The 21,503-nt window shown below is 50.0% G+C and overlaps 2 protein-coding genes across 15 annotated transcripts in view; one reads left to right on the forward strand and one right to left on the reverse strand.

Moving 5' to 3' along the window:
• The window catches only part of Prima1 (proline rich membrane anchor 1), a 57,311-nt gene extending 49,210 nt beyond the window's left edge, over positions 1-8,101 (forward strand). For 2 of the 3 annotated variants that reach the window (XM_057782744.1, XM_057782745.1), the window contains exon 5: positions 5,233-8,101. In XM_057782744.1, coding sequence (XP_057638727.1) covers positions 5,233-5,335 — 103 coding nt within the window. In that variant the 3' untranslated portion in view covers positions 5,336-8,101. Of the gene's footprint in view, positions 1-1,803; positions 1,971-5,232 lie in introns of all 3 variants that reach the window. The other variant, XR_009057840.1, reaches the window with a different exon arrangement.
• Positions 8,102-14,500: 6,399 nt separating this feature from the next.
• Positions 14,501-21,503, reverse strand: part of Unc79 (unc-79 homolog, NALCN channel complex subunit) — a 247,750-nt gene continuing 240,747 nt past the window's right edge. For all 12 annotated transcript variants that reach the window (XM_057782622.1, XM_057782619.1, XM_057782613.1 and 9 more), the window contains one exon: positions 14,501-20,897. In XM_057782622.1, the coding sequence (XP_057638605.1) occupies positions 20,697-20,897 (201 nt within the window). In that variant the 3' untranslated portion in view covers positions 14,501-20,696. The remainder of the gene's footprint in view (positions 20,898-21,503) is intronic.

Raw genomic sequence — 21,503 nt, forward strand, 5'->3', positions numbered from 1 at the left:
ATGCCCCTCAATTGAAGAATGGATAAAGAAAGTGTGGCACATTTACACATTAGAGCACTACTCAGCGGTAAAAAATGATGAATGCCAATTCTAATTGACAGTAGTTGAGCCTTGAGCCTGCGGGACTTTCAGAATCTGGTATGTGCACCTTCATTGTGTACCTAGGGGAGATGATACAGATACCACCCTTGGCAGAGCAGTGGAGGTGACTTTTTTCTGGAGCTGACAATATGGTTAAGCTTGTCTTGTTCTGCTATCCCAGTAGGTTGGGGCCCCTCTGTCTCATATGCAGCTTTAGGGCTTGGGTCTTGACATGTCCAACTCTCCCCTCTCCCCTCTTCACCATCTTGACAGTCTGGTTACTTCCCCAAATTATAGGTCCAGTACATACATATGTTTTCGAAACAGATTCTCATTATGTAGCTCAGGCTGGCTTCAAGCCCTTGGTCCTCCTGCCTCAGCCTCCTGTATACCCAGGGGGCCCAGGCCAGGAAGGACTTCTGGAAATCCAAGACAGGCCTTCCTGGGCTGTCCAAGGTGACCTTGGAAACCAGTCCTCAAAAAAAGGAGAGGTCTTGTGTGTGCCTAGTGCCAGAGCGAAAGGTACAGGGCTGTTTCCGAGGACATACTTATGTTTTTTGTATTGTGGCTGACTATTCCGCTGGATAGAGCAGGTGCCAAAATCCTCAGTGGGTCAGATGCCATGTGGGGCCACCTTTGCCCTCAGCTTCCACACACACAAACAGTATCCACCTTCATCACCATGTGGGCCACCTCTGCCCACAGCCCCTCCACCCCACAAACAGTATCCACCCTCATCACCATGTGGGCCACCTCTGCCCACAGCCCCTCCACCCCACAAACAGTATCCACCCCTCATCACCATGTGGGCCACCTCTGCCCACAGCCCCTCCACCCCACAAACAGTATCCACCCCTCATCACCATGTGGGCCACCTCTGCCCACAGCCCCTCCACCCCACAAACAGTATCCACCCCTCATCACCATGTGGGCCACCTCTGCCCACAGCCCCTCCACCCCACAAACAATATCCACCCTCATCACCACGTGGCATTCCAGGAGTTTGCAGAGCACCCAGGGAGCCTGGATACCATGAAAGGTCCCTCTCTAGCTCCGTGTGCGGCCTGGGAGAACTTCCTCCAGCGTGCATGCTGGGAAGAGCTCCATGCAGTCCAGATCCTCACCTGCAGAGCAGCAGTGCTCCGCGGAGAGCCCCAGCCTGGGAAGGATCCTCCCCTGGCGCCCCACCCCTGGTGCCTCCCCTGTCCATCAGGTCCCCTTCTGCTCCCCTCTCTGAGCACACAGTCAACCGAAATAGCCAAAGGATGACGTGAGAAAGCTCATAGGCCACATCTTGGCCTCGTCTTCACGGGCACATGTGCTTTTCCTAGTGACACCTTGGTGGTTGGGAAAAGCTTCTTCTGGCTTCGGACTCAGGGTTGGAGACATCTGTACTCTATAGGGGAGGCTGCTGCTGGGCCGTCGTAGGATGTGTGTGTGTGTGTGTGTGTGTGCGCGTGTGTGTGTGTGCAGGGTTGGCTGAGGATGACAGTGTTGTCCCATTGCCAGCAGAGCCCTAGAACCCAGGCAGAGACCCTGGTGGAGGCAGAGGCCCTTCTGGGCTCTGCAGCTGGAGCCCAACACATGATGTTCTCAGTGGAGATCAGGAGCGTCTAGTAGGTGCGGACAGAAGATCTCCAAATGAGAAGACCGCACCCCCATCCCTTCTACCCAGAAGCCAGGGCACATGGAGATGCTCACGCCCCCTCCTTTTGGTTTTAGGAACCAGGCCATTTAAAGGCGTTCTCTGTGGCCTCTGCCTGGCTTAGTGGAACCAGTCCAGATTGGCCCACAGATTGGAGGATCAGGAGTCCTCACCATGTCTGCTAGCTCTTCCAGAGCCTCAGAAGGTGCATGCTAAGTAGGAAGTCTGGGCAGACTAGAGCACGGTATGATGGCCACGGCTGGCCAGCCAAGTAGCTCCCATGACACCTCTCTGTCGGCAGTGCTGAGTCCTAACAGACACTCACAGAGCACTTACTGTATGCTAGACTCATTCGCATGCTTGATCTGCACTAATGTGTTTAACCCTTCCAACAAACCTATGGAGGGGACACAGTTGCTGTACCCATTTTAGAGATGTAGAAACTGAGGCTCAGAGAAGTTGCCTAGATTGCCTGAGTTCACACAGGTAAAGCATGGTAGAAAGCTAAGAATCTTGAAGATGTGGCCTCGGCCCCTTAACATGGCCAGTGTCGCCCATGAATGACATGTTTGGTGAGAGAATGGAGTCCCAGAGCCAGCTTCTGCTTTGGGGATAGTTCAGCTTTCTCTGGTTCCAGTGAAGCCCAGAAGGCTTTGGGAAAAGTTAGGACAGAGTATGGGGATCAGAGCAGAGAGGGGCTTGGCTCTAGTGCCAGGAAGTGGACAGGCTAAGACTATTAATAATGAGGATCTTTTATGCCACCATGATCACAAGCTGGCATCTGGGAGCTCTTAAGCCCCGTGAAGTGGGCCATCTTGGATTAAAGCTAGGCAAGACAGACTTCTTAGAAAGCCCAATAGGACTTTGAAAGATCTCTGGGATGAGGTGTAAGGAGGCTTTCCAGCAGCTAGACCCCAGAGCCCGTTCTTAAGAGAATGCCTGGGGAGATGCTGACCTAAGGGGCCAGTCAAGGACGATAGTCCCGGCCCCACTGCAATGCAGGCAAAGCTGTCACTCCCAGCCTCAGTTTCCCTCCCATGAAATGACTGTCTTACTCCAGTCTAGCTTCTTCGGGAGGCCCCAAGGAGGGGCAAGATTTTCTCTACCTGAGCAGACTCTATACAAAGGATGACACACCAGGGAAGGAAGTGTGGATTTGATCTTGCCTTTCCAAAAGCCACAGTGCCTAGGCTCAGCCACTTAGAGCGGTTTCCTCTGTGAACAACTTCCGCTACAAGAAAGGGGACCGTGCAGAGACTTGACCTTAGTGTAGCTTGTGAGACGTCCTGGTTGTCTCATGACTCCACTGACCATCCCCTGCCTCCCCTGACCGCTGAGACTTTCAGAGTCTATCCAAAAGTCTTTGAGCCAGTCACAAAATACCATGCCTGCTCATCCTCTCTTTGGAGAGGCTCTGGGGGTACTTGAGAAGGCAGAAGCAATCAATCCTTGAGCTTTTGAGTATGGCCGTAAGTGTCTAGTTTAGATAATAATTAGCAAGAGCCATTCGTCCAGGTAACTCTGGGGATGGAGGAGGTGCCTGAGCTATGTGCAGCTCAAGTCATCTTCACCCAAGAGACAGCAGTACAGTGGTGTGAAACACAGATTGAACGGCCCAGCCCAAGAGGTTGGAGGCTAGAGGATGGAGGCCAGAGACACCCCCTAATGACTCAGAGAGGAAAGAGGACTTCAGCCAGGTAGGGAGATAGCACTGTGATTTTACTCTCGGCAAGTGGGCTAGACCCTTTCCAGTGCCTCCCTCCCAGCCTTCCTGATCCCTGTGCACATAACAGAAATGGATCCTGGGTTCTGTGGCCTCTGAAATAAGCTTCAGATGGTTCAATGAAAACCGCTAAAGAACACCTGCTGTGTACTAGCTCAGCTTGGAATTCTTCATTACCACCACAACCATCGCCACAATCATTGTCACCACCACTATCAACACAACCGTGACCACTGCTATTATCCCCACCATAACTACTTCCATTTGTCCCAGGGTCATTACTACCACAACTATCACCTCTATCATCACTTCGACCATCACCACCAGCATCTCCTCCTCCTCCACCATCACCATCACCACCTCCTCCATCATCACTATCACCACCAGCATCTCCATTATCACCATCACCACCTCCTCCTCCACCATCATCACCATCACCACCAGCATCTCCATCATCATCATTACCACCTCCTCCTCCACCATCATCACCATCACCACCTCCTCCTCCACCATCACCATCACTACCATCACCACCACCTCCTCTACCATCCACCATCACCACCAGCATTTCCTCCTCCACCACCATCACCATCACCACCTCCTCTTCCATCATCACCACCACCTCCTTCACCATCACCATCACTATCATCACCACCCTCATCACTATCATCACCACCATCATCACTATCATCACCACCATCATCACTATCATCACCACCACCTCCTCCACCATCACTACCACCTCCTCCATCATCACTATTATCACCTCCACCTCCTCCATCATCATCATCACCACCACCTCCTTCACCATCACCATCACTATCATCACCACCATCATCACTATCATCACCACCACTTCCTCCATCATCACCATCACCACCACCTCCTCCATCATCACCATCACCACCACCTCCTTCACTATCACCACCACCTCCTTCACTATCACCATCACTATCATCACCACCATCATCACTATCATCACCACCACCTCATCCATCATCACCATCACTAGCATCTCCTCCTCCATCATCACCATCACTAGCATCTCCTCTTCCATCATCATCATCATCACCTCCTCCTCTGCCATCACTATCATCACCACCACCTCCTCCATCATCACCATCACCACCAGCATCTCCATCATCACCACTGGAACTATCCCCACCATTTTCTCTACCATCACCACCTTCTTCACATTATCACTACTACCATAACCTCCAAAATCCCACCACCTCCTTCACCATCGTCACAACAGCCATCAGCAACATCTCCTCTACCATCTGCAGCCACCACCACCATCCCTTCTGCCACCACTAACTTTGCTAACACCTCCTCTACCACTTATCGTCACCAGCAGAATCACCTGTACCATCACTCCCGTCACCAGCCAGCCTGACTAATGCTGCCCACCGCCCTGACCATTCATTCGTTCACCACATTTACCGTTACTTTGAACACACAGAGGCAGGATGCAAAGTCCAACTATTAATGCTGCTTCTTGTGAACCAACTGCTCCCAAAGGGATCAATCAGAGCTTGGTCATACTAGGCTGACCACACACTTTGGGTTGTCCAGAACAGTTCCAATTCGAACTTGTCCCTGTCCCCTCTTTCCTTGTCAATAGGCCCTGGTGTGCATGCTAAATTATACGGTCATCCTAGCTAAGATTCTACTTGGCTTCTGATTGACCCCACAGGCTGCTAACCTGGACTCTGACTCGGAGGTCACACCATCACAGTTGCTGCCCCTAACAATCTCCTTGTTCCCCTCCCTCCCTTTCTAGGAAACCACTGAGAAAAGATGAAAACGGCACCAGTGTTGCAGAATATCCCATGAGCTCGTCCCAGAGTAGCAAAGGGGTGGACGTGAACACTGCGGTGGTGTGAATCTGCAGGTCCTGGACCCACTGGCTGGAAGGACACCTTGGTGGCACTGGTGGACATGGGGTGACTCTGGGCCTGTCCATGACTTCCTGCTTTACAGGCCTCAGGCCTCCTGAGAGAGAAAGCATCCTCTTCCCAGGGTAGCCCTGGTCAACTTCCAGGGTGCAGCACAGATACCAGGCTTGAGCCAGGATACCCTGCATGTGGCCCCTGAGCATCAGCACCACCCAGGGCTCTCCATACCCTCCTTCTTGTCTTGTCTTGGGCACATCGACTCTCACCCAGTTGCTACTAAGAGCACGTACTCCGGTGAACGTCGAGGGTCTACCTGTCTTCCTGGGGCGGAAAGACACCCCTGTTTAGCCAGAAGAAAGGTGATTCAGGGATTGCTCCCATTCCGGAAGCTTCCTCTCATCCAGGAAGCCCACTACTTCTCTGTGGACATTCTAGCAAAAGCCATCACACAGCCATGAGACAAATGTCCCCTTCCAAAGGTGCTTCCCACACATCTGTGCACAACTGTACCTGCCATGGTCTTCCGCCTCCAGAGCCTGCGCCACCCTCCCTGGCCCACTCACAGCCTAGCCTGTGGCTCCTGGTTGCATGCCTGCTTTGGGAAGCGGTAGGCCCAGCCTGCCTAGTCCCCTGGGAGTTGACTCGGTGTCTCCCAGAAGCCCAGACTAAGTCAGGGGTTCCCTTTGCACCTGCTCTGACACCCCACACCTGGCTCTTCAGGAAGCATCAGTGTGAGCCAGGCTCTGCCTCACTGGTCAGAGGTTACAGCTTGTGCCAAAACCATGTGGGCGCTATGTGCCAGGCCAGTGTGGGTCTGGTACCATGTGCCACCCTTACCCACAACAGTCCCTGAAACCTAAATTTGGTACTCAGAAAGCTCCCAGGAGAAGGTGGCATTCTTCTGTGCCTCCCGGAAGTGGCTTTCTGTGGGCCAGGGTCTCCTTTCTGTGGGAGCGAGGGAGAGTGGTGAAGAGCCATCTAGCCTTGGTAACCCTCTGCCCACAGGCTTGTTTCCCTGGAGGCCACCCACACGGTGAAGTCAACATCCCTTGCCTAGAAGGAAGCTGGCCTACTCAAGGGCGACGCCCCCACAGTGTAGAGATTTAGTTGAGTTCATTAGCCTCCTCCTCACCCGACAGAGATCTTCTCTGGTGGGTGTTTGTGCCACATGATAATTTCAAAGCCAGGTAAAACTGAGGGACAAGAAAATCAGTCCTATGTGGATAGGCACCCTGAGGCTGCTACTGCCCTGCTCCTAAGTCGATCGGCAGGCGCAGGCTAAGGGGAGGTCGGGGCATTTCTCCTCTACATGGCATTTGCCCTCCTTTGCTTGAGGACATGGTTTGGGGTTGGGTTTGAATTTCCCCTTCACAGCATACCTTGGCTCTGGCGTGGGGTTGCCAAGAACCTTCTGTGGGACTGCCCTCACCCCACCCAGGGAGACACCTGGCAGTCCTCTTTGGATGTGGTTCCAAGTGACGAAGAAGCCAGAGGAGGTGGGTCAGGGACAGGCAAACAGGAGTAAGAAGCCTGGCAGACTCCACCCCAGTACCCTGTCTCTTACCTTTACTCTCTCCTTCTCCCTCCCTCTCTCCCTCCCTCCCTCTCTCCCTCTCCCTCTCTCTCTCTCTCTCTCTCTCTCTCTCTCTCTCTCTCTCTCTCTCTCTCACACACACACACACACATACACACACCACCACCACCACCTTGATCTAAACTGAGAATAGGGCCATAGTCCCCTGGCGCCCGTGCCTGCAGCTGACACTGGACAGATAGGAGGACTGGTCTAGTTGTAAACACACACTCTCTGGAGCCTCACGGGAGAGCATAACACCCCACTCCCACCTTGGGCTCCCAAGAGTAAAGAAGGGACACCTGTAGCTGGAGGGGAGCTCTCTGCCAGGGAACATGAAGGACTGAGCAGACCCTGAGATTTCCATGCACCCACGTCCTGACCTTGGCTGAAACCTAGGAAGCCCACAGTGTGTGTACTATTAGCCAGCAGGGACCAAGGCTGAGTTTTCACTGTGCTTGGCTAGTGTGCATGTAAATTCTCTCTAGTGGGCTTGCACAACCTCACTCCACAGTTAGGGGAACCCAAAGGAAGGGCCTAGGTTTTACAAGGGTATCCTTAGAGAACAGCATCCCCAAGCCCAGGACAGGCCGTTTAGAGGGTGCATCTCTCATAACAACAGAAGCCACCAGTTTTTAAACCCACACGGCTGAAACGTGATCCTGTCAACCGAGAGCTTGGACTTAGAGCATCATTTCACAGGGCCCACAACAACTCCGCTAAGACCCTGTCTGTCGAGCAGCCTGAATGCATCCTCCAGGTGGTGATGAATGCAGAAGTCAGGTGAAGCATCCATGCCCACCTGTTTCCCTAGATGCTTTCCATTGTGGTCAAGTTGTGTCAGAACTCAGCGGCATTTAGGTTCTCCCAATTACCAGGTGTTTCTACAAAGCCTTCTAGAGGACATGTGGATGGAAGAATAATAGATGTAAAAAATAGGAATATTATATAGTTATATATATATTTAAAGAGATATCTATCTATACAAATATATATATATATAAATTCTGTATTCCAATCTGTACAAATATGACCTAAACAGCCTAGGTAGTGTGAGATCTGCATTGCATGAATGTAAATACCTTGAACTCTGAATTCTGAACTTTGCCTTCTTAGCAATGTGTGTGTATGGGAGGTGACTGTGCCGCTGGTGTTCTGTCTTGGTGGGCAGACACACACGTCAAGACTCAGTAGCCCCTTCCTTGCAAGGAAGGAAGCATTGAGGTTTTTTTTATTGTCAATAAAAATATACTTATAAATATGGTTGTCACTGTGGTCTGTGGTGGGTGCTTGGCCCTAAACATGCATGAGAAGGAGTGGGCATATTGATGTGACCCCACAGAAGCCTGGACACTTTGAAGGTACAGAAATATATTTTTATTTAATTCATTTTTGAAGAATTGTGTGTGTGTGTGTGTGTGTGTGTGTGTGTGTGTGTGTGTACCATGTGTGTGACTGGTGCCTTTGGAGGCCTGAAGATCCCCTGGAACTGAGGTTATAGATGGTTGTGAACTACTTGATGTGGATGCTGAGACCAAATCTGCATCCTTTAAAAGAGCAGCAAGGGCTTTTAAATCAGCGCCATCTCTCCATCCCCAAGGCATTAGATAGATAGATAGATAGATAGATAGATAGATAGATAGATAGATTGATAGATGATAGATAGATAGATAGATAGATAGATAGATAGATAGATGATAGATAGATAGATGATAGATAGATAGATAGATAGATAGATAGATAGATGATAGATAGATAGATGATAGATAGATAGATGATAGATAGATAGATAGATAGATAGATAGATAGATAGATAGATAGATAGATAGATAGATAGATGATAGATAGATAGAGAAAGGGTTTATTTCATCTTTCAGCTTTTGTGGTCCCTTATGAAAGGAAGCCAGGGCGTGGAATGGAACAGAGACTGGGGAGGAATGCTGCTTACTGGCCTGCTCAGCATGCTTTCTTATACAAGCCAGGGACAACTTCCCAGGGGCATCATTGTCCATGGTATGCTGGGTCCTCCTGCATCAATCAATAACCAGAAAAAAATGGGGCTAGAGAGATAGCATAGAAATTAAGAGCACTGCCGGGCGATGGTGGCGCACGCCGGGCGATGGTGGCGCACGCCGGGCGATGGTGGCGCACGCCTTTAATCCCAGCACTCGGGAGGCAGAGGCAGGCGGATCTCTGTGAGTTCGAGACCAGCCTGGTCTACAAGAGCTAGTTCCAGGACAGGCTCCAAAAACCACAGAGAAACCCTGTCTCGAAAAACAAAACAAACAAACAAACAAAAAAAAAAAAGAAATTAAGAGCACTGGCTGCTCTCGTAGAGACCTGGGTTTGGTTCCTAGTACCCACATAGCAGCTCATAACTGTCTATAACTTCATTCCAGGGGATCTTCTGGCCTCCATAGACATTGTACATGCATGATGTCCATACATAAATGCAGGCAAAACACTCACACACATAAAATAAAAAATAAATAAAATATTTTAAAAAATGAAAATCCCATAAATCTGATGGAGGTGGTAGCCAATTGAGATTCCCTTTCCCCGGATGACTCTAGCGTGTATCAAGTGGACAAAGAAACTACCCAGCACAAACGTCCATTTTCTTTCCTCCAGGAGGACGTGAATGTTCCAGATGTAGGACTAACTCACTCTTTCTAGAACGTCATCAGGAAAGTGCATGACAAAAACTGGAGAGAGGAAGGAGTGGGGATATATGACTGGTGGTCCCTTGAGACACAAAGCTGATTCAGGGTCAGTGTGTGGGAACATCTGGCAGCAGATGTTATGGGAGACTGGCAAGAACAGGCAGCAGATCTCCAGGGTCCGAGATCCTAAGCAAGGCTTATATTTCTTTTTTTTTTTCTTTTTTTTTTTTTTTTAGGCTTATATTTCTAAGACCAGTCCTGTCCCTCATCCTCTCACGGCTTCTTCCATCTAAACTGAAACTAGCACCACAAACCTTTCTAATTTGCCTGGGTGGAACCAGTTCAGACCCAGGTCTTCCAAGACTCACACTGGAAAAGCTCCAGCAGTGTGATCTGACTACACTGTGGGCATCGAGAATCTTCTGGATGCCCAGGCACGGAGAATCCTCTGGACATGCTGGAGGAGGAGTGGGATCGGACCTGTAGCCAGTGTCCTAGCACATCCATTCCTGCCTGGACACCAGTACCCAATTCCCTGGCCTGACATCTGCTCCAGCAGAGGAACCTTAGGAAGAGCAGGGCTACCTCAGATTGTCCTGAGCCTCGAGGCAGTATAGCAGGAGACACTGAGAGCGACGCATAAATCCAGACCCCACCAGGGAAACTTCTCCAAGCTTTCATCTTTTCGTGGATGAGTGGAGTCCTTGCACATGTGCCGTGAGGGATGCTGGGAGAGAGAATGCCACTATCCTCATCTTTAGGGTAAAAAGATGAATCTGAGAAGGGACTCAATGGCCCCATACACGGAGACCATCCAACAAGGATGTGGCTGGGTTTGGAACCTAAGCCTTCAGCACTGACCTCTGCTAATGGCTGAAGGAACCCCTAACATAGACCGTCTCCCTATCACTGAGTCACGCCTGCATCTCTCTACTCCCATCAGGTTCCCAATCTTCAGTGACTTCAATATGGGGGTACAAAAGAGCCCTCCTTGTCCTGAACTGGGGTTGGGTGGCTCAGATGGCTCCCAGCCTAGGAAGTTGTCAGTTTAGGATGAGTTTAAACAAGGATCCCCATTTTAGGCACCAGGAAAATTAGAGGAGCTGTGGAGCTTCCTGCTGAGCTAGAGATATTTTTCTCAATATATGTCTCATTGGGAACTCCCATTTACAAGCAGGTGCAGAGTGCAAGGGCCATTGTCACAGTTACTGTCAATATCATAGTCAATAAAAACACCCAGACCACCCAGGCTTCTTTCTTGGCCTCTCTACCTTGGTAGAAACACCCTCAAGCTTCACGCACATTCCTGCGTACCCCAGCCACAATGCTGGGACCAGCAGAGGACAAGGCAGAGAGTAGCCAGCCTGTATATAAGGTTCTGTCCTTTTGTGCCCAGGAATAGGGCTCCAAGGCCAGACTGGGCCAGTGAAGAAGGGTAGGCCATCAGCAGAGAGCAGTGGCACCAGACTCATCCTAGGGGTCCCGTCTCCAGCCCAGCTCTCCTCTCTGGGGTCTTCCTTGCTGATTTCAGCTCCAGCAACCAGCACAGTACACTGCTCTCTCCAATCCGACAGCAGCATGTCCTGTGAGAGTGGCCCACCTGCGACCAGCGAGCACGATACACAGTGGTACCCACAGGGTACCTGGCCTGGCAGCTGGAGAAGAGGCAGAAAGCCAGCCTTGGGCGCGTGGGAGCACTGGCAGCAAGCCACTCTTTCTTCCTCCTTCCTTCCCTAAACACACTGTGGGGCACCTGGAAATCTGTCCTGCCCCGTGGCTGCAGCCCAGCTGGTCCCCTTACTATATACCACCCTGCCTGACTAATGCCACAGCCCAAACCTCAGGTCACAGGGCCTCTGACAGTTCCCTTGTTGGGACAGACACAGCATTGCAGGTGACCCACCATCAGGCCCCATCCCTCTCTCCCATAGTGGGGCAGGGCACATTCCAAGCCCTGCTCCCCCCCCCCCCCCGATCACTGGGGTCCCTGAATAGGTGTCATCCTGCTCCCTCTCTCTTCCCTCTCTCCCCAGAGAAAGGGACTCAGGCACCATGGTGAACACAGACCTAGCTTTCCTACAATCCATCCATTGGCTACGGTGACTCCTTCCCTGGCCTTGGTCTTCAGTTTTGCTGCCCTGTGCCCTGCTCCCCTGCTCCTGCCCCCACCGTCTCTCACCCCTAGCTGGGTAGACTGCGTGTCTCTGTTGTGTATTACCCTCACTCCTTGGCGGGTCCTTGTCCTTGGTTCTGGCTTGCCTCTCCCTCCCAAAGGCTGCCTCTCTCTCGGTCACAGAGGCAGTTACAGGTCCCTCTAGCCTATGAGTAGCTCAAACTCCCTGTCCTCCCCTGTGGGTGTGACATCTCACACTATCCCCTGCCACGCGACCCTGTAAGCCTCTCGAGACTCTTGACCCACCCATACCCATGCTGTGCCCTGGGGATACAGAGGGGAACAGGCAGGGTCCCTTAGGAGTGAGCTGATGGCGACAGTGGATCTGTAATTTGCATGCAGACAGTAGGTGATGAGGCTATGGAGGCAAGGGACAGCCAGGGTTGGCTATGCAGCACTTCTATACCTCCCCTTACGTCTAGGAGGTACTCCTCTTTTAAGGGGCAAACTAAGCTTCAGGAATGTTAAGGGGCTGCCAGGGCTTAGAAAAACAGCAAGGGAGCAGAACTGCAGTTGAGACCCAACTCTGCATCATCCTAAGTTTCAATTCTTCCAAGTTAAATGAGTACACAGATTTCATAGGGCCCGCTATACACACACACACACACACACACACACACAATTTTTTAAGACCTTAAGAAGGCGACAAAACTTTTAGCCTTCCCAGCCTCTGGAAACTGGAGCTAACTAACAAAGATCTCTACGCAGATGACCTTGGGCCAGGCTCATCCCCGGCAGAGCTCCGGTTTTCTCACCTGAATGGGGAGAATACGACTTCTAGCCACCACTAGCTTTTCTCCATTTTATCACCTTAATCTAGCTTCAATATAGCAATACTGTCCACACGAGAAAAATTGCTAGTTTGTGTGCATGCTTCCTGCTCTGCCCCCGTTAGAAGAAGGACATACAGGAACAGGGACCTTCTCTGGGTTCAGGTCTTACTCATTACCAAATCTCCAGCCCTCCAAACATCTTAACATGCCAGACAGTGGAAATATTTGTTAACTGGTACACACTGGTTTACAAATTTAACACAGTATACATGGACATAAAGAAGAAAACATTGTTTCTTTATTTTACTTTACATACCAATCACAATTTCCCTTCCCTCCTCTCCTTCCACTCCCTCCCCACACCCTCCTTACCCATCCACTCCTCTGTCTCCATTCAGATGGGTTAAGGTCTCCCTTGGGAATCAACAAAGCATGACATATCAAGTTGAGGCAGAACCATGCTCCTTCCCGCTACATCAAGGCTGCACAAGGACCCCCTCATAGGGAATGGGTTTCAAAGAACCAGTTCGTGCATCAGGGACAGGTCCCGGTCCCACTGCTAGAGGCCTCACAAAAGACCAAGCTCCCTAGCTGTCGGTCCAAAGTCTGTGAGCTACCACAAGCTCAGGTCAGCTGTCTCTGTGGGTTTTCCTGTCATGATCTTGAGCCTCGCCCTGCCCCCACCCCCTTGAGAGCACTTTATTTTGTATAAAGGCTCGCAGCACACAATTGGGTGTAGTCACACCTGAATTTACACTTGGTGATATTTTGTCCACTTCGCTAGTGTCATTCAGATATCTTAGTTTCCTGTGGCTAGACATTGTGGTATTACTCCAAGGGTCACTCCCCTCTTGAAGGCACCAACCTGCCACTGAGCAGGCAATGGCAGTCACGGATACACAGCAGCTGACCGTAGACCCAGGGGTTTTTCTCAGTGGTCTCCATTTTCCGCTGTAGAAGGGCTGGCTCGGCTGCTTCGTGAGCTGACCAGACTATGCCTGGCTCTTTTAGCCCTTGGGGTCACTAGCTGCCCCGGTGCTCGTGCTATAAGCATCCTCCTGGTGTGTCTTATTTCTTAGCCCCCGACTCTTGGAGATTCTGGCCTCCCATCAGACACATGGGCCAAAGAAGAGCTGGATTCCCAGGCACATGCCCAGCTCAGCAACTCGGTAGCCTCTCGAGGAAAGATACAGACATACACCCTGGCCTCCTGGTCCTCCCTATTTCTTGTCCTCTTCCTTTGGCCAGCAATCCACCATGGTCCAGAAGAGGTGGGATCTCTGTTCTCTCATCCTGTCCGACCAGAACTTTCCCCACATACTGGCCTCCTCCTACCCCCACCATCCACAGAACAGTCTGAGACGTGCTGTTTCCTGGAGAGAAATAAAAAAAAAAAAAAACAAATGTAGCTATTATTTTCAAAATATTATCCCCATTACAAACACTGTGCTGTGCTCATGCCATGTGACTCCAAATGCTGCAGAACGTGCCGTGTGGAGGAGGATTCCCCAGTTGCTCATTCAGACTTGGAATCGTGGGGAGCCTTGAGTCAGCGCATGGAGCTTGGCAGCGTGGGAACAGCACACGGAGGAGCCGGAGCCAAGCACCCATTGCAAGCTGTGATTTCTCTTCAGCAAAACAGCAGCTGTCACCAGCATTAGAGTCTGAAGAGTAAGTGGGGAATACAGACCCGGGATGGGGCAGGTCCCAGAAGAGCTCATCCCTGTTTTGCTAGCAGTCTCTCCCAGTGCCGAAGATGGACAGCATCTCTTTGTGCACTTTGTATAGGGGTGGGGAACTGCCCCCTCCATCCTGAAGCTAATGAAACCTGAGCTTAGGCATCTCACCACGGGGCAGGAGAACATGCAAGTCCTGAACCCAACCCAGCTGCAAGGCCCATGTCCGCACAACCCCCTCCAATACCCACTGGCGTCCAGCTTTCCCCCCCCCCCGACACACTGAAGACCCCCATACCCTGCTGCCTGCCTCGTGCTCACACCCCATCTGTCTCTAGCTCTGCACTGCCCCCTCCCCTGGGCAGTGTGACTGTCCTTACCTGAAAAGTGCAACCATCCTTTGGCTTCATTACCCACGATTCCTCTCTTTTCTAAGTGGCCTCTTGAAGGGGTGGAAATCAAGGTGACAGCCAGACAGCCCCAGGAGGTACCCTTCTCCACTGGCCCACAAGGACCTGTCTAGGCTGTGTAATTAAAAAGTGATTTGTTCCTGAAATAACCAAAGCCTCAAGTCACCTGTGCACCTTGCAGAGGGCAGCTGGCACCATGGGCTCACTTCAGCATACCCACCTTACCTCACCTTCTCGATGGAAGAATTCAGCAAGGTGCTGGGCTGTTGCTGTCAGCCACACTGAGAGACAGGGTTCTTGGCAGCCCCCAGCAGCAGCAGAGGAATGATGCCAACCAGGAACATGGGGGCCAATGGGGAACAAAGAACATGGTCTCAAGCCTTGCTTTGCCCTTTGGCCCTGCTGGCTAAGGGACTCTTGGGACCTATAAGCTAGAGCTCAGTCTAAGCCGAGGGCAGTAAACCCAGACTCTCCAGGGTAAGCAGATAGACAAGGGAAGGCTGCCAGGCCAGGGACCAGCTCAGAGACCACAGGATTGCTGTTCAGAGGTCGTGGTGTTGGTTCTGACACGGAGGCCGGATCAGTGGTAGGAGCTAGACCATGTGAGGCCAGTTTAGTGATGGGAGCTAGACCATGTGAGGCCAGTTTAGTGGTGGGAGCTAGACCATGTGAGGCCAGATCAGTGGTGGGAGCTAGACCATGTGAGGCCAGATCAGTGGTGGGAGCTAGACCATATGAGGCCAGTTTAGTGGTGGGAGCTAGATCATGTGAGGCCAGTTTAGTGGTGGGAGCTAGACCATGTGAGGCCAGATCAGTGGTGGGAGCTAGACCATGTGAGGCCAGATCAGTGGTGGGAGCTAGACCATGCTGGGGAACCACATGGTTTTCAATCACAGGTACACCAATCAAAAGAAGAAATAAAACAGCAAACTCATCACACAAAGGGCACTACAGCAGGCTGCCCGCTGGTGCCTTTGGATCTGAATAGTTCTAATTGTCTTGTGTGTCAGAGGGTAGGAAAGCGCCTTCCTAGTGTCTAGCTGCTAGTCTCTGTAGTGTAGCAACTGAGGTTGCGGGAGGAAAACACATCCCAAGCTTCCTTCTCCTCATCTCTGATGGAAGGTTCATAGGTAAGGGATTAGGAGTGCCTATCCTAATTTAACCGTTGTGAAGGTTAAATGACATCATTACATTAAAAGCACAAAACATGTAGTTAGCCTTTGTCGACACTATCTGTGGGTACAATTAATTAGGGGCAGGTCTTTTCAGAATGGAGTGAATCCCACTCAGTAGGATTCCAAACTGAAGAGCTCATCACTGCAATCTTCAGCTCGTACACATTTACTCTTTTTCTTCTTAATAATTTTGTGTCATGAGGGATCGAACCCAGGACTTTGCACGTACTAGACAGGCATTTTACCATTGACCTACACAAGTCCTTTTGATTTTTATTTAGAGACAGGACCTAAGTTACTCAGGCTAGCTTTGAACTTGTGAATCTCCTGCCTCAATCTCCCTTGTAGACAAATTCATTATATATTTGTATGTATATATATATAATATAAAATATTATAGTAATTGGCAAACTAAATGAGAATCAAGTTGTGATCTATAATTTTTTTACACAGAAATTATTCCCAAAGACAGAGGGAAGACACCTTTGTCAGATGAGGTTGCTATCTGGGCGGGAATAGAAAACAGAATGCAGTCAGTAAACGGAAATACCTCAGGAACGTGCTGTACCCAGACTTCTCTAGCCCATGCTCTGACACAGCTCAGCCAAGGAGCAAACAAGCGATTTCTAGTGAAGCTCTTACGTGGGGACTTACAGCCTTCAGGGTAAGCCACTGCCAGCTGTGTGGCCCAGGGCACACACTTAACTCAGGGGCCGCCGGTATTCTAACTGCAGAAATGGGAAGCATCTCAACACTTGCTGCAGGCAGGAGAGTCAGGGTAAAGTCTAGAAGGAACTTGGAAACTTGTAGACACGCAACAGGCAGTGGCTTCCATGGCTTCCCTTGAAGGTCCGCCCTATAAGTTCACTGCTTGCTCCTTAGCTGTGGAAGGAACTGGCCAACCTTTCTTCCACACCCCAGCCATGATCATGGGTCACCCTTCACAACACCCTGGTTTTATACCATGCAATGAGTTCCATCCAGTCCATTCTGCACAAGAACCCTTACTGTCAAAGCAGGTCATTGTCCAGTACACATATTTGCAAACTGTTCCCATTAGAGAAGAGTACAGGGTCCACACTGTCCCGTGAGTGCAGAGGTCCTCCAATCAGAGCTCTTCAGAGTCTTGGTGGACAACCCATCTTCTCTGACCGATCCAGCCTTCTCTGTCCTGTTGTCACTTGACAATGGAGATGGAGCTGTTGTAACCACTTGGCCTTAGAGGAAGCTCTTAGGGAAGAGATGGCTGGAAGTCTCAGCGTGTGGCAGAACAATGGCTTACAAGGGAACGACAAACAGTGGAGTCTGGGAACTGCCAACAAAAAACCATGGTCTTCCAGATCTTGACTCAGCTGCACTGGTTCAAGGGAAAACCAAAGAAGCCTGCAGCTGTGAGCTGCCCTCTTCTGTGTCCTTGGAGGGTGGCAACTGTCCTCCAGGGGTCCCTGGATTCCCGTGGTCCCAGCAGCATCACAGTCCTCTGCCCGCTGGATTGTCCATCACCCCAGGATTGATGGAAAGACCCATTTTACAGAGAGAGAAAACAGAGGTCCAGACACAATAATTCATCCAAGGTCAACCAACTAGTAAGAGGCATACCTGCTTGACAAATCATTGAGAACAGTCTTTGTACAGGAAGGATTGGGCCCATGACACTCTTGGGCATCTCAGAGTGACCTGATGGCACTAAAGCCAGTGTCATCCTTCTCCAAGGGCAGGAAAACTGGGTGACTTCTTAACCTTCTCCAAGCCGCTAGTGCTTGCCACACCTGGGTCAGGTGGCATTTTGCCCTTGCTTTCTTGGCTGCCATCTGGACTTGGTGTGGGGTACATGTAGCGTAAGTTAATGTGGGAGATGTGACCTTGGGTGAGCATCCTTGCCTCTCTAAGTTTTAGCAAGAATAAAACTAATCATTTCCTGAGTTCCCTAAGCTTCATTAAAATTTTTACCCTTTTATCATTTTTCTTTTTTTGCATTAAGAACCCTGTGAGGTAGAATGTGCCATTGTCCCCATTTAACAGACGAGGAAACACTAATAATGAAATCCCAAGCCTCCTGAGGTAATGGGCTTCCAGCCCAGTGCTCTTTGGTGGCCTTTGCAGGGACAAGGGTCAGCATACATTCTGAAGGGCCACATGGTGGCTGTGCTAAGAAGCTTTCTGGCCTACAGTACCCATTGCAGCCCAGCTCTGTAATGCTAACACAAGAGTAGCCACAGTCCACATGCGAGCTATGGTTTGTCCAATCACATTCAAACAGGCCACGGAGAGCATCTGGCCCGTGGACAGTACCCAGCCTGTGGGCAGCAGCTAGCCTGTGGACAGTAGCTAATCTGTGAACTACAACTTATATCTAGCCTGTAGTCAGTATCTGGCCCGTGGGCAGCAGCTAGCCTGTGGGTAGTCTATGGCCTGTAGACTGTATCTAGACTGTAACTTTAGTTTGCTTGTCCTTGGCCTACACGGACAGCTTTTCTCCATGGGCAATCCTGTTAAAAATGCCCCGTCTCTTCCTACCTTCTAAGTACCCGAGCTCAAGTCTGGATGGCTGACATAAAGAACCAGGAAGATAGTGGCATCTGTGGACACAGAATAGGCAAAGTAATTTATGGACCTCTATCAATCAGTGAAGTGACAGTATACTGACCACAGGGACAGAGTTAAAGTGGTCACAGTCCCCCAGGGCAAGGAGAAAGGTGTGTGGGAGCATGCCAGTGGGGGCAACTGGGATTAGATCACAGGGTTCATCTCCAGCTCTTACTAGGATACAAACACCAGGAGAAGTAGGGGCAGAAACCTGTTTAAAGAATCGGGGCAAAGACAAGTTGGAGAAGAAACTGACATTGTCTATGGATAGGATGTGGCTACTAAGATCTAGATTGCTTGGGGCCTATAGCTGAGCTTGGATGGGGAGTCAGCAAAATGACTCCCCGAAAGAGGAGTTAGGACATCCCCTCCAGCTGGTAGCCTGTTCTAGGAATCTTTTAACAGAAGCAGAATGTGACAGTTCAGTCCTGGATGAGGCCACTAGGCAGAAAAAGGAGGAGGAGGAGGAAGAGGAGGAAGAAGAGGAGAAGGAGGAGGAGGAGGAAAAAGAAAAAGGAGGAGGAAGAAGAGAAGAAAGAAAAGAGAGAAAGAAAAGAGAGAGAAAGAGAAAAGAAAAGCATTCAATTCAGCAGATATTATTAAATGTGTACTATGTGCCAAACTCTGGGGATGGCACATGCCCCAAGCCTGTCACCGTTTACAAGTAAACAAATATGTGCACAGAATATTCACAGAAACAGCCACGAAGGACTGGGGGCAGAGGAGGGTTCAGACTACTCAAGAGGACCTTTTGTGAGAATCTGATACAAAAGAATCACTTTGGCACTCTTGCCACAAAAGGCTCCCTGCGCTCTCAGAAGCACCAACCTCTGGTCCTCGCTGGAGCACGCCCACACCTGAGGACTCATTTTCCCCCAGAAATGCTTCAGACTTCCCAGAAGAAAAGAGGCTCTTGCTAACTAACTAGTTTTAAAGGGGGATATTATCTTGTGCGTTCAAGGTCCTCACCAGAAAATGGAGTAGATAAGGAGGGATGCCCTTGTCTGAATGAGTAATTGCAGCCTTAGAGGAGGTGAGGAGCTACAAAAGCCCTGAAGAGATGGTTGTCAGGAACTAAATGCTAGCCCTGGAGGTGAGTTTTAAAAAAGCCCAGGCTCAGAAAGATAGTAAAAATGCATCGAATCGCCTGTCAGCTTACAGCTTTAGTGTATACTCCGCCTTCTCTGTCAGTGCATTAGAGGGCAGAGAAGAGCTCCGGGAATCTGGTCAACTGCTGAGGTGTGACCACACATAAACCTCGGTGCTCTTCCGCGATTAAAATTCCACTTTCTGAAAAGTAACTGAAAAGTAACTCCAGCAGTGGTGCTCTGTGCCAGTGCGGGGACTCCTCTGGTCCCCTGTGCAGTCTACAGTTTTGAATGGAGCCCTATCCAAGTGTTAACAAAAGCATAAAATCCACTACTCACAAATCTAAAAAAGTTATCATAAAAGCTTAGAGGAAAACACATCCAGGAACTAATGAGTTGAAAAATTAGTTTTAAAAACAGTAAGACTAAGCTGGGCATGGTGGCTCATGCCTTTTATCCCAGCACTCAGGAGGCAGAGGCAGGAGGATCTCCGTGAGTTCGAGGTCAGCCTGGTCTACAAGAGCTAGTTCCAGGACAGCCACGGCTACACAGAGAAACCCTGTCTCAAGTCTCACAAAAACCAATAATAATAACAACAACAATAATAAAATGACTTACCAGACAGTTTTGGAAAGTATATTAAAATAAAAAAAAAACAATTGGCACAGATTAACCGTCTAATTTCTAAGTGCACTTTGTAATGTTCCTAGCAAGCTGCCTCTTCCCAGGATAATGACAAATGGCAAAAAGCTTCGGTCAGGTGTCACTGGATTCTGGTGACTTTTGTATGCTTTTGTTTTGCTTTATTGCATTGCCAAGAGTAGAGTTTTAAGAAAAAACACTACAAAGGTTTCAAAAACCCTATTTATTCTCTATCATCAAAAATAGCAACAGGGGGCTTTATACAACTTTTCTGTGAGTACCCACCAGTCTGTTTTTTTTTTATTTTTTCTTAAAAAAAATAGAAGTTAGATAAAGAAAAATGATTTGGTTTTTTTTTTCTTAAAAAATAATGTAAGGAAACACTTAATCAGATAGCCCAAGGAGTCATCAGAAATACGTGTAGCAAGAAAGCTTCGTTTGTGGCCCTCTCCGGCCTTTGCACGTCTTTATACTAAACTAGAAAGAGAATGTACAGTACCAGTGTTCCCCAACCTGCTTGGATCAAATTGTTTGTTTTTATACCCATTATTGCTAAGCCAGAGTGTTGACGCTGGAGCCCAGGAGTCCACTCATAGAGGATAGAATTGAGAGGCTGCTTCTGAGGACTGGATCTCCACCTGGGCCATCTTGAACTGGGTGCACTGCAGCCATTTGCGGAGGGCAGCTAGGCTAGCACTGCTCTGGCCCGAGCCGGGCAGCGTCCTTAGGCTGTGGTGGTTCACGTTGTTCTGGATGGCCTGGAGACGAAGCTGGAGGCCGGCGGATAAGTGCTGTTGAGAAAGAGGGACCGTTCAGTTCTTCCCACTGAGTGCATGAGTCAGGTGGGGATGGGCACGGCAGCTGGTCGGCAGGTAGGGCGCAGACCTGGCCTGAAAAAGCCTTCAGATCTGACAGTGCTGGGAGTGGAGAGGGATAGGGGCGCGTGAGCCTGCTCTGTGCTGTTACAGTTATCCTGGCCCAACTCCATCCAGATAATGACAAGCTCATGTTGACTCACTGCGACGTGAACATGGAGCTGATGCCCAGCACCTGGTCCTGAGCAGCCACTCATATCCAGCACAGTGGCCTGGTACAGTGGTTAGCACTCGCCTCTCTAAAAGAAGGTTCCTATTTCAAATTCCAGTCCCCCAGGGAAGCTGTGGGACAGGGTCTGGTAGACTATATTAAGTTTTTGTCCCAGGTAAGGTGGGGACATATTTATTTCAGGGGTTCCATATGACAAGTGAGTTAACAGATTTTCTAGAGGGTGAACTGACCCATTGCAGGTGCTCGGTACATATTTATATTATAAGGGTCTTTCTGTGTCTATGACAGTTGACACTGAGAGGCCATGACAAACGCCTCCTTTCCCGGCTCCTCACCAAGCCCTCCTGGCC

The sequence above is a fragment of the Chionomys nivalis genome, chromosome 10 (assembly GCF_950005125.1).
Source record: "Chionomys nivalis chromosome 10, mChiNiv1.1, whole genome shotgun sequence".
Lineage (NCBI taxonomy): Eukaryota > Metazoa > Chordata > Mammalia > Rodentia > Cricetidae > Chionomys > Chionomys nivalis.